Source organism: Rhinolophus sinicus, chromosome 17 (genome assembly GCF_057876585.1).
Source record: "Rhinolophus sinicus isolate RSI-liver-muscle chromosome 17, RSI-T2T, whole genome shotgun sequence".
In the NCBI taxonomy this organism is placed as follows: Eukaryota; Metazoa; Chordata; class Mammalia; order Chiroptera; family Rhinolophidae; genus Rhinolophus; species Rhinolophus sinicus.
The window spans coordinates 1,478,614-1,495,000 of record NC_142517.1 but is presented as its reverse complement, the minus strand read 5'-3'; the positions used below and the strand labels follow the sequence as shown (position 1 = coordinate 1,495,000).

At 43.1% G+C, this 16,387-nt stretch overlaps 2 protein-coding genes and 1 pseudogene across 15 annotated transcripts in view; 2 read left to right on the top strand and 1 right to left on the bottom strand.

Moving 5' to 3' along the window:
• The window catches only part of TSPEAR (thrombospondin type laminin G domain and EAR repeats), a 158,893-nt gene that overhangs the window by 105,319 nt on the left and 37,187 nt on the right, over positions 1 to 16,387 (bottom strand). The gene's annotated exons all lie outside the window — the stretch shown is intronic.
• LOC148754722 (cyclin-G1 pseudogene) lies at positions 6,681 to 10,139 on the top strand (annotated as a pseudogene).
• LOC141571499 (uncharacterized) lies at positions 13,663 to 14,926 on the top strand. 11 transcript variants are annotated; one of them, XM_088793787.1, is made up of 3 exons: positions 13,663 to 13,866; positions 14,005 to 14,214; positions 14,338 to 14,926. In XM_088793787.1, exons 1-3 carry the CDS (start codon positions 13,663 to 13,665, stop codon positions 14,701 to 14,703), a joined length of 780 nt encoding a protein of 259 aa, XP_088649913.1. In that variant the 3' UTR covers positions 14,704 to 14,926. The 11 variants fall into 11 exon arrangements, with proteins under 11 accessions (XP_088649913.1, XP_088649912.1, XP_088649907.1 ...); XM_088793786.1 differs by having other exon boundaries at positions 13,915 to 14,214; positions 14,383 to 14,926; XM_088793781.1 differs by having other exon boundaries at positions 13,663 to 13,896; positions 14,005 to 14,325; positions 14,413 to 14,926.

Genomic DNA, 16,387 nt, shown 5'->3' with positions numbered 1-16,387 from the left:
ATAGAAGAAAGATGAAAACAATCTAACTACAAATTTAAAAATGGCAATAACTATGTACCTATCAATAATCACTTTAAATGTAAATGGATTAAATGCTCCAATCAAGAGACACAGGGTGGCTGAGTGGATAAGAAAGCAAGACCCTTGTATATGCTGTATACAAGAGACTCACCTCAGATCAAAAGACAAACACAGGCTGAAAGTGAAGGGTTGGAGTAAGATATTTCATGCAAATGGAAATGAGAAAAAAGCTGGAGTTGCAATACTTATTTCCGACAAAATAGACTTTAAAATGAAGAACATATTAAAAGACAAAGATGGGTACTATATAATAATAAGGGGATCGATCTGACAAGAAGACATAACCCTAGTAAATATCTTTGCACCCAACATAGGAGCACCTAAATATACAAAATAGATATTGACTGGCATAAAGACAGAGATCAACAGTAACACTATCATAGTAGGGGACTTCAACACACCTCTGACAACAAGGGACAGGTCTTCCAGACAGAAAATCAATATGGAAACAACAGCCTTAAATGATACATTGGACCACTTGGATTTAATCAATATTTTCAGAGCATTTCACCCCAGTGCTGCAGAATACACGATCTTCTCAAGCGCACATGGAACATTTTCCAAGATAGAACATATGTTAGGCCACAAAACAAGTCTTGATAAATTTAAGAAAATTGAAATCATACCAATTGTCTTCTCTGACCACAGTGCTATGAAATTAAAAATGAACTACAGGAAAAAAACTGGAAGACACACAAATTCATGGAGGCTGAATAACATGTTACTAAATAATGAATGGGTCAAGCAGGAGATCAAGGAAGAAATCAAAAGATATCTTGAGACAAACGAAAATGAAAACACGACGACCCAAAATCTATGGGATGCTGCGAAAGCAGTCCTAAGAGGGAAATTCATAGCATTGCAGGCCTACCTGAAGAAACAAGAAAATTCACTAATCAACATTTTATCTTCACACTTAAGGGATCTGCAAAAAGAACAGCAAAATAAGCCCAAAGGGAGTACAAAGAAGGAGATAATAAAGATCAGAGCGGAAATAAATGAAATAGAAACCAGAAAAACAATACAAAAGATCAATGAATCCAAGAGTTGGTTCTTAGAGAAGATAAACAAAATTGACAAACCTTTAGGCAGACTCATTTAAAAAAAAGAGAGAGGACCCAAATTAATAAAATCAGAAATGAAAGAGGAGAAGTGACAACAGACACCACAGAAATACAAAAAAATTTAAGAAATTACTATGAGCAACTACATGCCAACAATTTTGACAATGTGGAAGAAATGAACAATTTTCTAGAGGCGTACAACCTTCCAAGGCTAACTCAAGAAGAAACAGAAAACCTGAATAGACTGATTACCACCAGGGAAATTGAATCAGTAATCAACAATCTCCCAACAAACAAAAGCCCTGGACCAGATGGCTTTACAGGTGAATTTTACAAAACGTTCACAAAAGAATTATCACCTATTCTCCTCAAGCTCTTCCAAAAAATCCAGAAGGAGGGAAGACTCCCAAACACTTTTTACAAAGCTACTATCACCCTGATCCCAAAATCAGACAAAGACATCACAAAAAAAGAAAACTACAGGCTGATGTTGCTAATGAACATAGATGCAAAAATCCTCAACAAAATATTAGCGAACAGAATTCAGCAATACATTAAAAAGATCATACACCATGATCAAGTGGGATTCATCCCTGGTATGCAAGGGTGGCTCAACACCTGCAAATCAATTAATGTGATACACCACATTAATAAAATGAAAAATAAAAATCACATAATCATATCAATAGATGCAGAAAAAGCATTTGATAAAATCCAGCAGCCATTTATGATAAAAACCCTTAAGAAAGTGGGAATAGAGGGATCATATCTCAACATAATAAACGCCATATATGATAAACCCACAGCTAACATGATACTCAATGGGGAAAAGCTAAAACCATTCCCCTTAAGATCAGGAACAAGGCAAGGTTGCCAACTTTCTCCACTTCTATTCAACATAGTGCTGGAAGTTCTAGCCACAGCAATCAGGCAAGAAAAAGAACTAAAAGGCATCCAAATCGGTAAGGAGGAAGTAAAATTGTCATTATATGCAGATGATATGATAATATATAGAGAGAACCCTAAAGACTCCACCAAGAAATTATTAGAGCTGATAGATGAATTTAGTAAAGTAGCAGGATACAAAATTACTATTCAAAATCAGTTGCATTTGTATATACCAATAATAAAACATCAGAAGGAGAAATTTAAAAAGCAATCCCATTTACAATTGCTCCAAAGACTATAAAATACCTGGGAATAAATGTAATCAAGGAAGTAAAAGATCTGTACTCAGAAAATTATAAGACACTGAAGAAAGAAATGAAAGAAGATACAAATAGATGGAAACACATACCATGTTCATGGATAGGAAGAATTAATATAGTTAAAATGTCCATACTGCCTAAGGCAATATACATATTCAACGCAATTCCTATCAAACTACCAACGACGTTTTTCACAGAAATAGAACACATAATCCTAAAATTTATATGGGACCATAAAAGACCCCAGATAGCCTCGGCAATCTTGAGAAATAAGAACAAAGTGGGAGGTATAACAATACCTGACATCAAATTATGCTGCAAGGCTACAGTAATCAAACAGCATGGTACTGGCATAAAAACAAACACATAGATCAATGGAACCGAATAGAGAGTCCAGAAATAAATCCATGCCTATATGGCCATTTAATCTACGACAATGGAAGCAAGAATGTACGGTGGGGTAAAGACAGTCTATTCAATAAATGGTGCTGGGAAACCTGGACAGACACATGCAAAAAAATGAAGCTGACCACCTCCTTACACCATATACAAAAATAAATTCAAAATGGCTTAAAGACTTAAATGTAAGATCTGAAACCATAAAATTCCTAGAAGAAAATATAGGAAGAAACTTCACAGACATTACCCGGAGTAAGATTTTTACTGATATATCCCCTTGCGCGAGGGAAGTAAGAGAAAAAATAAACATGTGGGATTACATCAAACTAAAAAGCTTTTCCACAGCAAAGGAAACCATCAATAAAACGAAAAAGGATCCTACTGAATGGGAAAAGATATTTGCCGATGATATATCTGATAAGGGGTTAATATCACAAATTTATAAAAAGCTCACTCAACTCAACTCCAAGAAACCAAACAACCCAATTAAAAAATGGGCAGAGGACATGAAGAGACATTTTTCTAAAAAGGACATACAGATGGCAAACAGACATATGAAGAAATGCTCAACCTCACTAACCACCAGAGAAATGCAAATAAAAACCACAATGAGATACCACCTCACCCCAGTCAAAATGCTGTCATCAATAAATCAACAAACAACAAGTGCTGGCGAGGATGTGGAGAAAAGGGAACCCTTGTGTACTGTTGGTGGGATTGCAGATTGGTGCAGCCACTATGGAAAACAGTATGGAGGCATCTCAAAAATCTGAAAATGGAACTACCCTATGATCCAGCAATTCCACTCCTAGGTATCTATCAGGAGAAATCCAAAACTCCAATTCAAAAATCTTTATGCTCTCCTATGTTTATTGCAGCACTATACACAATAGCCAAGACACGGAAACAACCGAAATGCCCATCGGTAGATGACTGGATTAAGAAACTGTGGTACATTCATACAATGGAGTATTACACAGCCATAAAGAAGAAAGAAATCTTACCATTTACAACAACATGGATGGACCTAGAGAACATTATGTTAAGTGAAATAAGTCAGACAGAGAAAGACAAATACCATATGATCTCACTTATATGCAGAATCTAAAGAAAAGAATAAGTGAATGTACTAATCAGAAACAGTTTTGGAGACATAGAGGAAAAACTGAGGGTTGCTAGATGGGAGGGGGTGTGGGGATAAGGGGGAAGGTGAGGGGATTAGAAAACAGTTGGTAACCACTAGATGGCCACGGGGTTTTGAAAATTAATTTGGGGAATGTAATCAATAATGTAAAGATTTTGTAGGGTATCTGATGGACACTTGTCCCATTTGGGAGACCACCTCAGGGATGATGTAGATGCCTAATCTCTGCACTGTATACCTGAAGCTGAACAATAATGAATGCCAACTATAATTATATATATATATATATATATATATATATATATATATATATATATATATATATATATATATATAATTATAAGAAGCAGAGTACAGCAATAGGAATAGAGACAGTGGAAATGTAATGGCTCTGTGTGATGTCAGAGGGATAGTGGATGGGGGGAGGGGGGTTCACACAGTGTGAGGGATATAAATGATAAATGTCTAAGTATTACTTTGTCTTGTGCACCAGAAACTAATAAAAATAAAAAAAACCACAAAACTTAAAAAAAGGAAAAGAGGAAAACAAAAGATGGGACAAATAAAACACAACTAGCAAGATGGTATATTACATTGAAACATATCAACAATTACATTAAATGCAAAACGTCTAAACATCAAAATTGAAAGACAGATTTTGAAATTTAATAAAATAGCAAGACCCCATTATAAGCTACCTAACATAAATCCCACTTCAAATGCAAATAAATAGATAGGTGAAAAGTAAACAGATAGAAATATATACCATACTAACACTACTCAAATAAAGTTGGCATGTCTATTTTAATATCAGAAAAGGTATATTTCAGAGCAAGACATATTACCAGGGATAACGAGGAATATTACATAATGATAAAGGGATTGATTTAAGTGTGTAAGCACCTAAAACAAAGTTTAAAAACACATGAAACAAAATAACTGATGGGACTGAAGGAAGAAACAGACAATCCACATTTATCATTGGACTTCAGCTTCTGCGTAAGCAGTCAAACCAGCAGACAGGACATCAGTAAGGATACAAAAGACTTTGCCACACCTACTTAACCTGATTGATGTTTATAGAACACTCCACCCAACAATAACAGAATATACTTTTTTTTTCAAGTACACGTGGAACAAACACCAAGAGACCATATTCTGCACCAACTGTATAAGATAAACCTCAACAAATTTAAAGGGATTGAAATAATACAATATATTCTCTGACCACTGAAATTTAATTAGACATTAATAACCAAAGGATAGGCTGGAACCCCTCCCCCCAACACATGCACACACATTTGCAAATTAATCAACCCACTTCTAAATAATCCATGGTTCAAAGAGGAAAACACAAGAGAAATTAGGAAATATTTTGAATGGAATACAAATGAGAAGACAATATGTCAGAATAGGTGGGACACAGCTAAAGCAGTGTTTAGAGGGACCATTGTATCATTAAATGCTTATATTTACAAAGAAAGAAATTCTGAAATCAATTATCTAAGTGTTCCCCTTAAACTAGAAAAGAAAGCAAGTTAAATGAACAAAGGCAAGGAAATAATTTAAAATACCAGCATAAAACAATGAAATAGAAAAACAATAGAAAAAAAAAAAAAAGAAACCAAAAGCTGCTTCTTTGAGAAGAGCAATATAATTGGTGAACGTCTAGCCCAATCAGGAAAACAGAGAAGCTTTAGATGAGCTGTGCTCAGACACTGGCCAATTAATATTTGGGGTACATTTTGTCTCAAAGACTGAATTTATAAGTAAATGTCAACTTGTGGCCTAAAAATTTGTGTTCATGGCACATATACATTTAAATCTTTATTTCTATCAAAGAATTTCAGCTAGATACAAAAAAAAAATAGTTTTTATCACAATGGATGATGCTGAGCTATAACAGGTCAAAAGTCTGAATTTATTATCATTTTAAAACAACTTCTGGTCAAAATGGTGGAGTAGGTAAGTGCTGTGCTCACCTCCTCTAAGGACCACATCAATTACAACTAAACCATAGAACAACCATCATTGAGAATCACCTGAAGTCTGACTGAACTGAAGCCCTATAACTATAGACATACAGAGGAAGCCACCTCGAGCCTGCAAGGAGGGGCAGAGATGCAGAACGGGCTGGTCCCACACATGTGTATGACCATTAAAAATCAGGAGGGACAGCTCAGCTGTGCAGCTCACCCCTGGAGGAGTCAGGGGTCCCAGCCCAGAATTCCAGTGCTGGGGAGAAAAGTCCCTGTAACTTCTGGCTGTGAAAACCAGCAGAGATTGAGACTGAGTAAGACGAGGGTGGCTGGAGTCCCAGGTGCTCCTCTTAAAAGGCCCATGCACAGACTTACCTGCTGACTACTCACTGGTTCTGAGCTCCAGTGCTGGGATAGCAGCTTTAAAGGCGCCAGGAACACATGGAGAGGAACTGAGTTGTCTGGCTGCAGGCTGAGGGCTGAAGGGGCAGCATTGTCCCAGGCAGAGGAGCTGGTAGAAGCCATTGTTTCTTTGTTGAGCCCTCCCCTGCCCAGTGTGCAGATGTGCACACACGCAGACATCATATCTGAGTCTCCATCTGACTGGCTAGCACCTTTAATCTGACCCGCCCTAGTGGCTCCCTGAGACCATGCCCCACCCAACTTTCCAGCCCACCCAAGCCACCTTCAGTGGCTTCTCCATATAAACAGTCTGCCTTGGCTCACTCTGTGGACTTTCCTAAAATCTCTCAAAGGTTCACAAATCCCAAACAAGCAGCATCCAGCCTTAGCATGTCCTGTACCTCTGGCTGAGCAGCCCTAAGCCCAGCACTAGCAGCAGCCAGCCTTGGTTCATGGTTTGGCCTCTCATGGCACCTCCAAGCACAGTGCAGGCAGCAGCCATCTCTGGATTGTTTTGTGGCTCATGCCAGGTGGCCCTGGGCAGGGCACAGGCTATGGCTAAATTTGGCCTGCAGCAGGTCCTGTCCCAGGAGGCCCCAGGGCTGAAACACCTGGTGGCCAGCTTCAGACCCAGCCAGAGCATCAATCAGCCACTTCCAAGCACCACACACCCAATGAGCAGACTGGGCAGGCACCAGAGCCCTGCTAAGGCGAATCCTGCTCTGTAGGGTCATCCTCTGCACCACAGCTCCTCCACTGTACTCACAACCAGTCCTCACAACCAATCAGCCCTAGGGTCATTCCCTCCCACTGATGTGCAAACAGCAACCAAGGCTCAACTACAACAGGGGGTCACACACAACCCAGACAAGGGACTCACCTAGAGCATGCAGCTCAGGTGACCAGGGAGATTGTTCCAGGACCCCATAGTGCACCTACTACATAAGGCCACTCTACTAAGACCAGCAGGCAAAGCAGCCCTACCTAATACACAGAAACAAACACAGAGAGGCAGCCAAAATGGGGAGACAAAGAAACATGTCCCAAATAAAAGACCAGAACAAAGCTCCAGAAAAAGAACTAAACAAAATGGAGACAAGCAATCTACCAGGTGCAGAGTTCCAAACACTGGTTAGAAGGATGCTCAGTGATCTCAGGGAGAACTTCGACAAAGAGATAGGAAACATAAAAATGGAGTGACAAAGCATAAAAAAAGAACAGTCAGAAATAAAGACTACAAACTGAAATGAAGAATAATACATTAGAGGGAATCAATAGATGAGATGAAGCAGAGGATCAAATCAGCAATTTAGAAGATAAGGTAGCATAAAACACCTCATCAGAACAGCAAAAAGGAAAACAAGAATCCAAAATAATGAGAGTTTAAGGGGCCTCTGGGATAATATTAAGCATAACAATATTTGTATTATAGGGGTACCAGAAGAAGAGAGTGCAAGGAATCAAAAACTTATTTGAAGAGATAATGATGGAAAGCTTCCCTAACCTGGTGAAGGAAACAGACATACAAGTTCAGGGAGCACAGAGTCCCAAACAAGATGAACCCAAACAGGCCTACATCAAGACACATCATAATTAAAACGCCAAAGGTTAAAGACAAAGAGGGAATCTTAAAAGCATCAAGAGAAAGGCAAGTAGTTACCTACAAGGAAGCCCCAATAGGGCTGTCAGCTGATTTCTCCACAGAAACTTTGCAGGCCAGAAGGGAGTGGCAGGAAATATTCAATGTGATGAAAAGCAAGGACCAAAACCAAGATTGCTCTACCCGGCAATCTATTATTTAGAATCGAAGGACAGATAAAGAGCCTCCTAGAAAAGAAAAATCTAAAGAAGTTCCTCAACACCAAACCAGTATTATAAGGAATCTTAGAGGGACTTCTTTAAGATGGAAAAAAATATGAATAATAAAACAGCAATAGCTACATATCTATCAACAATTACTTTCAATGTAAATGAATTAAATTCTCCCATCAAAAGACATAGGGTGACTGAGTGGATAAGGGAACAGGTCCCTTGGGCTCTGAGCTGACCGAGAGGAAGGCAGTGTCGCCTGGATGGGGGGGTCACTGAGGAGACCTCCATCCAGGACAGCTCCCCTTCCCCAGGTCTCTCCCCTCTTGCCCACAAATCCCCTCAGTCTCCTAGGCCTCTCAGATCTGATATTGTGGCCTGAGGTGAGCGCTCGGGAAGGGTGATTAGCACTGACAAGCTACATTTGCAGTCAAGATGATAGAAGTACTGACAACAACTGACTCTCACAAATGCTACACCAGTTGAATGCTCTGTTGCAACAAGAGTGGACATGTCAGCCAAAGGTCTGTGGCTTGAGACTAATTGAATCTGCACATGATAATGGCCTCAGGATGACTGCACGGCTAAGGGAATTGGAAGTAAAGGATCTTCTTAGTCTAACTCAGCTCTTTGGCTTGACACCGAGACACTTTCCCTAGCTGTGAATTTACTGCAGATTCCTGTCCAAAATGAAGGTACAGGCCAAGCCTCTTGGGTGTGTTAGACTGAGCTGCTTCTACTTGGCTGTAAAATCCATAGAAGAGGAAAAGACTGTCCCATTGGCAACTGACTTGATCCAAATAAGCCAGTACAGGTTCACAGTTTCAGACTTGATGAGGAGGGAAAAGATTGTGTTGGACAAGTTATATTGAAAAATCAAAGCTAATACTGCCTTTCAATTTCTGCAGTTCTGTTATTCACTCTTTCAAGAGAACTTGCCATTTGAAAGGAGGAAGAGCATTAATTTTGAAAGACCAGAAGCTCAACTTCAGGCATACCACTGCAGGATCATGTTTTCTAAAGGAAAGCTGTCAGTGTTGGCGTTGTCTGTCATTGCATTGGAGATCCACGCACAGGAGTGTGTGCAGTTAACAGAAGGGCTAGGATATCTTCAGAAACATTGCAAGATAAATGGCAGCGACTTGGCCTTCCGGCAAGAGCTTGTATCCAAGTAGGCAGTTCTACAACTATTATTATAGTTAGAAAATTTAATACCCTATTTTCAATAATAGACAGAACATCTAGGCAGATCAATAAGGAAATAGAGGACTTGGACAACACTATAAACCATCCAGTCATAACAAACATATACAGAACGCTCCGCTCAATGACAGCACAATAAACATTCTTCTCAAGTGCACATGAGACATTCTCCAAGACAGACCACATCTTATATTTTCAATGAATTTTTAAAAACTAAAATCATACAAAGGATCTCCAATCACAGTGGAATGTTATACATCAGTAACAGAAGGAAACTAGAACATTCACAAATGTGGAAATTAAACAACATACTCTTAAAACAACAACAACAACAACTGTGGGTCAAACACAAAGTCACAGGGAAATTACAAAATACTTAGAGATGAATTAAAACATAACATATCAAAACCTATGGGGTGCAGTGAACACAGTGCTCAGAGGGACATTTAAGGCTGCAAATGCCTATACTAAAAAAAAAAAATCTCAAATCAATAAACTAACTTTACACCTTGAAGAACCAGAAAAAGAAGAGCAAACTAAACCCAAGCAGCAGAAGGGGAAAAAATGATAAAAATTACAGTGGAAATAAATGATATAGAAGTTAGAAAAACAGCAGAGAGAATTAAGAAATCCAAAGGTTGATTCTTCGGGAAAAAATCAATAAAAGTGACTAACAAAGAAAAAAGGAGAGAAGGAGCAAACAACTAAATTCAGAAATGAAAGTAAGGATGTGACTATGGACCTTACAGAACTGAAAAGGATTATAAGAGAAATTAGACAACCTAGATGAAATGGATTTTTTTAATAAACACACAAATTATCTAAATTAACTAAAAAAGAAACAAATTCTCAACAGAACTATAACAAGTAAAGATACTGAATTATTAGTCAAAAAACTCCCAACAAAGACAAGCCCAGGACCAAATGGCTTCACTGGTGAATTGTACCAACGTGTAAAAAAATTATCACCAAACCTTCTCAAGCTTTCAAAAAAAAAAAAAAAAACAGAAGAGAGAAATTTCCTAACTCATTCTACAATGCCAGCATTACCCAAAAGAAAATTTACCTTGAGACCAATATATCTTGAGACAAAAATTCTCAACAAAATAACTAGCAAGCTAAACTCAACAGCATATGAAAAAGGATTATAAACCATGACCAAGTGGGATTTATATCAGGAATCCAGAGATGGTATAACATTTAAAAAAACTCAACCAATGTAATAAATCACATTAATAGAATGAAGGAGGGGAAACATGATCTTCTCAAATGGTGCAAAAAAAAAAAAAGGCTTTTGACAAAATCCACCACTATTTCATCATTTAAAAAAAAAAAAAAAAACTTGGAAAACTAGGAATAGAAGGGGAATTCCTCAACATGATAAAAGGCATTTATGAAAAACCCACATTAACATCATACTCAGTGGTGAAAAACTGACAGCTTTCCCCTTAAGATTGTTGTGGAAAAGTGACGAGGACCGAGAAACTCAAGCAGCTTGCAGAGGTCAGGGAGAACACAGCTTTATTACGCCAGTGGGCCCAGTGGGATTGTTCCCAAAGAACTGAGCACTGACTGGGGTCAGGCGCTTTGTTTTATAGGGTCAGGCCTCCGGGTTTGTGGGAGAAATCTGGCCGGGGTGCCAGGTAGATCCATCCCTAGCAGCTGTGATCCCTCAACTTTGTTTTGACAGGGAGGCCTCTAACTATGGTGCCTGCAGGAGACAGCTCTGATAAGGTATGGGAGGAGGAGGGGGACGGAGCTCCGATAAGGGGGGATGGAGCTCTTAGGGGGAGCTTGCTGGGGACAGCTCCAATAAGGGGGAGATTGAGCTCTTAGGGGGGGCCTGCAGGAAAAACCGTCCCAACAAGATCAAGAAAAAACTCAGGAAGCCCATTTTTCACCACTGGTATTCAATCAACATTGTACTAGAAGTTCTACCCAGAGTTATTAGACCAAAAAAAAAAAAAAAAAAGGCATTGAAACTGGAAAGGAAGAAGTAAAATTATCTCTATTCACAGATGACATGATCTACACATGGAAAGTCAAAAAAAATCCACAATAAGTTACTAGAGCTAATAAAAGAATTTAGCAAAGTTTAGGGTACAAGAAAAACACTTAAGAAAATCAGATGTGTTTCTATATGCCAGCAATGAACAATCCAAAAAGGAAATTAAGAAAAGAATTCCATTTACAATCACATCCAAAAAAAATAAAATTCCCTAGCTATAAATTTAACCAAGGGGATAAAACACTTGCACACTGGTCACTACAAAAGATTGCTGAGGGAATTAAAGACCAACATAAATGGAAAGACACGCCATATTCATGGATGGGAAGACTTATTGTTAAGATGACAATATTCTCCAAAGCAATCTAGAGATTTGATGCAATTTTTTAATCACTGTTACGAAAGCCTTTTTTCCAGAAATGAAAAAACCGATCCTCAGACTCATATGGAATTAACAGGGACCTGAAATAGCCAAAATAATCTTTAAAAAGAATAACAAAGTTGGAGGACTCAAACTTCCTGATTTTGAAACTTACTACAAAAACTACAGTAATGGAAACAGTGTGATTTAAGGCATAAGGATAGTCGTAGAGACCAATGGAATAGAATTGAGAGTCCAGAAATAAACCTGTACGTTTATGGCCAAGTGATTTTTGACAAGGGTTTCAAGACCATTGAATAGGGGTAAAAAAATCATCTTTTCAACAAAAGGACGGGAACAATAGATTTTGGTGTGCAGAAGAATGTAGCTGGACCCCTACCTCTCCCTATATACAAAAAAATACCTCAAAATGGATCAACAACCTAAATGTGAGGGTTAAAACCAAAAAAGTCTTAGAAGAAAATACAGGGGACATGCTTCCTTGGATTTGACAATGGATTCTTGGATATGACACCAAAAGCATGAACCACAGAAGAAAAAATAAATAAATTGGACTTCAGCAAAATTAAAATTTTTTGTGAACCAAAGGACATCATCAAAAAAGTGAAAAGACAATATGCACAATGGGAGAAAATATTTGCAAGTCATATGTATCCTGAGTTTATTTAATATCCAGAATACATAAAGAACTCCTAAAACTCAACAACAAAAAGACAACCCAACTGAAAAATGGGCAAAGGACTTGAGTGGACAATTTCTCCAAAGAAGACACACAAATGGCCAACAAGGACATGAAGAGACGCTCAGCTCACATCATTAGTGATCAGGGAAAGGCAAACCCAAACCACGAGACTCCGCTTCACACCAAATGTTTGGAACCCTCAGACACTTCCATTGGGAACAAAAAGCAGTGTGGCCACTGTGGAAACAGGCAGTTCCTCAAACAGCTAAACATAGAAGTACCGTACAACCCAGAAATTCCACTCCTAAGAACATGCCCAAAAAAACTAAAAGAAGGGACTCAGACCTTTATAGCCTGATTCACAATAGCCAAGCGGTGTAAACAACTCAAGTGTTTCTGTCCAATGGATGGATAAACAATATGGGTCCATGCATGCAATGGAGTATTTCAGGCAGGAAAGGGGAAGTTCTGACACATCCTCCAACGCAGAGCAAACCTGGAGAACATGATGCTGAGGCCCCCCCACCCCCACCCCCCCACCCACGGGATCCAGGTTTCTCGTGCCTTTCCCATCTCTGCTCCTAGGGAGCTGTCTGTGGTTCCAAACATGGGCCCCCACGTCCTGATCCAGGCTCTCCTGCTTGCTGGCATGGCTTTGGGGCAAGTGCTTAACTGTACCTTGCTTTCCCCATCTGTAAAGTGGGGATAACAACAGCCCCTACTTCACAAGGCTGCTGTGAGGGCTGGGAGTTAACATTTATTCAGGTGCTCAGAACGGTTGCTGGAGTAGCAAGACCTATTAAGTGTTTGCTAATACAATAAAAATAAACACAGCGCCCGAACCATTCACTGGTTTTTGGACTCAGGAGAGAATTACACCCCAGAACAGAGAGGATAAAAAAGGAAGAACAAAATACTCTTATGGTTCAACAGCGCATTGAGAAGGAGGAGGAGTGAGTCAAGCCCAGAGATGCTCAGCGGGGGCTGTCGGAGCAACTGGCCCGCCCCCGTCCACACCCAGGTCTGGCTCCAGCTCACTGCCGCCTCCCCTGCACCCCAGCTCTGTGGTCCCCTGGGCTCCAGCTTCTCAGGAGTTTAATGACCCAAGCTACCTGTCATGGCTGCATGACAAGCGTCTTCAGGGACCTGTTCCAACAACAACAAGGAAACTCCTCAGTGCCCTTATGATGGGATGGCACACACCCTGAGCTGTATATAAGCCCAACCGCCCTAAGCTCACACACTCTCTCACACTCACACTCACACCCTCCTCCCAGCTCACCTCCCACCCACCGCCCACCATGGCCGCGTCCACGCTGTCCGTCTGCTCCAGCAACCTGAGCTATGGCGGCCACGTCTGCCTGCCCGGTTCCTGTGACTCTTGCACGGACTCCTCCTGGCAGGTGGACGACTGCCCAGAGAGCTGCTGCGAGCCCCCCTGCTGTGTCCCCAGCTGCTGCCAGCCCTCCTGCTGTGTCCCCAGCTGTGGCCAGTCCTGCTGCTGTGTCCCCAGCTGTGGCCAGTCCTGCTGCTGTGTCCCCAGCTGTGGCCAGTCCTGCTGCTGTGTCCCCAGCTGTGGCCAGTCCTGCTGCTGTGTCCCCAGCTGTGGCCAGTCCTGTTGCTGTGTCCCCAGCTGTGGCCAGTCCTGCTGCTGTGTCCCCAGCTGCTGCCAGCCCCCCTGCCTGACCCTGGTCTGTGCCCCAGTGAGCTGTGTATCCAGTCCCTGCTGCCAGGCAGCCTGTGGGCCCAGTGCCTGCCAATCAGTCTGCACCAGCTCCTGCACGCCCTCATGCTGCCAACAGTCTAGCTGCCAGCCCTCCTGCACCTCCTCCCCCTGCCAGCAGGCCTGCTGTGTGCCCGTCTGCAGTAAGCCCGCCTGTTGCACACCCGTCTGCTGCACACCAGTCTGCTGCAAGCCTGCCTGTTGCACACCTGTCTGCTGCAAGCCCGCCTGTTGCACACCCGTCTGCTGCAAGCCCACCTGTTGCACACCCGTCTGCTGCACACCCGTCTGCTGCAAGCCCGCCTGTTGCACACCCGTCTGCTGCAAGCCCGCCTGTTGCACACCCGTCTGCTGCAAGCCCCTCTGTTGCACACCCGTCTGCTCTGGGGCCGCCCCCTGCGCCTCATCCTGCTGCAGACCCACCTCCTGCGTGTCCCTCATCTGCCGCCCCGTGTGCAGGCCCGCCAGCTGCGTGCCCATCTCCTCCTGCTGTGCCCCTGCCTCCTCCTGCCAGCCCATCTCCTGCCGCCCGACCTCCTGTGTGTCTGTCATCTGCCGCCCCCTATGCTCCCGCAAGGCCTGCTGCGTCCCCACCTCGGCCCAGAAGTCCTGCTGCTGACCAGCGTGTCCCCCCAGGGCCAGTGGGGCGCTATAGAGCACCCCCACCTCTCTTAGCAGCTGCCTTCGGGATTTGGCCCAGCACAAGCATTGGTAGATGTCTCAGCATGAACGTTCGCTGACCTCACACCCCAACAACCAGGCTTAGGTTATCTGCCGCCTCTACATAAAGTCCAGATGAAGCTGAGACTGCCACCCTCTATTATTGGGGCATCCCCAGGTTGTTTCTGACAGCCATGGCCCGGCCCTTCCCCCATAGCCCCTGCCCTGTCTTCCCCTGCCCACCCCGACCCCTCCACCCCCCCACCCCACCCCTGCAGTGCTGTTTGCCCTCCCCTCCTCATATACTTCTCTTGAGCTGAGTAAATAAAGTCACATGCTGGCCACCGCTGCCCTCTCTCCAGGCCCAGCTGTAGTTTTGTCTCAGCCCTTGGGCTAATGTAACCCTGGCTCCTGCAACCTTGGACACAAGTCACATCTTTGGAGCTCTTCCAATGGTGTTGAGTTCTGAGGCCCTGCCAGTGAGGTTCCGGCCCCCACTCATGTGTCTGTACTTCCAAGCAGCTCTGGGGTGGCTGTGCTCTGTATCCTGGATTCACTGGGCAGCAGGCCCTTGGCGAGACGCCCTGTGGCCTCAGGCCTCACTCTCCCTGGTCAGTCTGAGGACACCAGGGGCCAGGACCTCCCTGGGACAGAGCTGACACAGAGGGTTTCTGAGTCTGTCTGTCCATCTCCCCTTGAACCTTAGTGTTTTATTCAAATGTCCCAAGCCTGCTTGTCTGCCTGCACAGGCTAATGACAACACCTTTCCCTGAGCTCAGGGCCAGCCTGGGTGTGCCAGAGGTCAAGGTGAAGAGTCCTGAGAACAGGTGACTGCAAGGACCCACTGTGGGGTGTGAGGTCCCAGCTTACTGCGCCTTGCGGGGGGGGGGGGGGGGAAGTGCCCTCAGGGCCAGTCTGGATAGGCCCTGATTCCCAGACTCCGCACACCATGCCCTCCCCTGGACAGAGCCACTTCTTGCCTGCCTATACCCCCACCTATGCCAACTCTTCATTCTTGACCCTCCCTGCTATTACTGTGACACCCACTCCCTCCCAGCAAGGCGCTCCCTAAAGGGAGGGGAGTCAGCAGTGAGCGGCCCCCCTGAGAGACCCCTGACCCTCAAGTGGTCTCCCCTGGAAAACCTGGTCCCTGTGGGCTGGGCTGGCTTTTCCAGAACAACCCTCACAAAAGGGGGTCCTCAGGGAACCTGTCAGAGGAACTAGACTTGGAGGGTGTGAACGTGTACAGACAGACCTGCACCCACAGTCCCATGTTCTGAGGCTGCTTCCCCTGGGGACGCTGCCCACCCCTCACCACTCTCCCGGAATCCCTGCCCCCATGAGAGAGCCATTCCCCCAGCTCTACGAGGCAGGAAATTCCCTGGGCTTCTGTGCATTGCAGCCTCCCTCTGGCCAACTTCATCTGCCGGACACTCCAGAGAGCAGTGAAGTAGGGGCCCCAAGCTCCTGTGGGCCTGGACCCCTCCGGGCTGCTGGTAAACCCATTGGCCCCTCTTGCAAACAGGAATTTAAATGCATAAAATGTAATAGATTTCAAGAGAAGACAACTGTGTGAAAGTGCAGTGGAGTCAGAGCACTTTAAACACCAATGACTAGTGAGATGGCCTTTTCATTAAGGCATC

What these genes read in the sequence shown, in the direction of transcription:
- LOC141571499 (XM_088793781.1), top strand. Translation starts at nt 13,663, where the DNA reads ATGGCCGCGTCCACGCTGTCCGTCTGCTCCAGCAACCTGAGCTATGGC. An exon ending in GTGGCCAGTCCTGCTGCTGT is followed by an intron (nt 13,897 to 14,004) that starts GTCCCCAGCTGT and finishes AGCTGTGGCCAG; the next exon opens with TCCTGCTGCTGTGTCCCCAG. An exon ending in AGCCCGCCTGTTGCACACCC is followed by an intron (nt 14,326 to 14,412) that starts GTCTGCTGCAAG and finishes GTCTGCTGCAAG; the next exon opens with CCCGCCTGTTGCACACCCGT.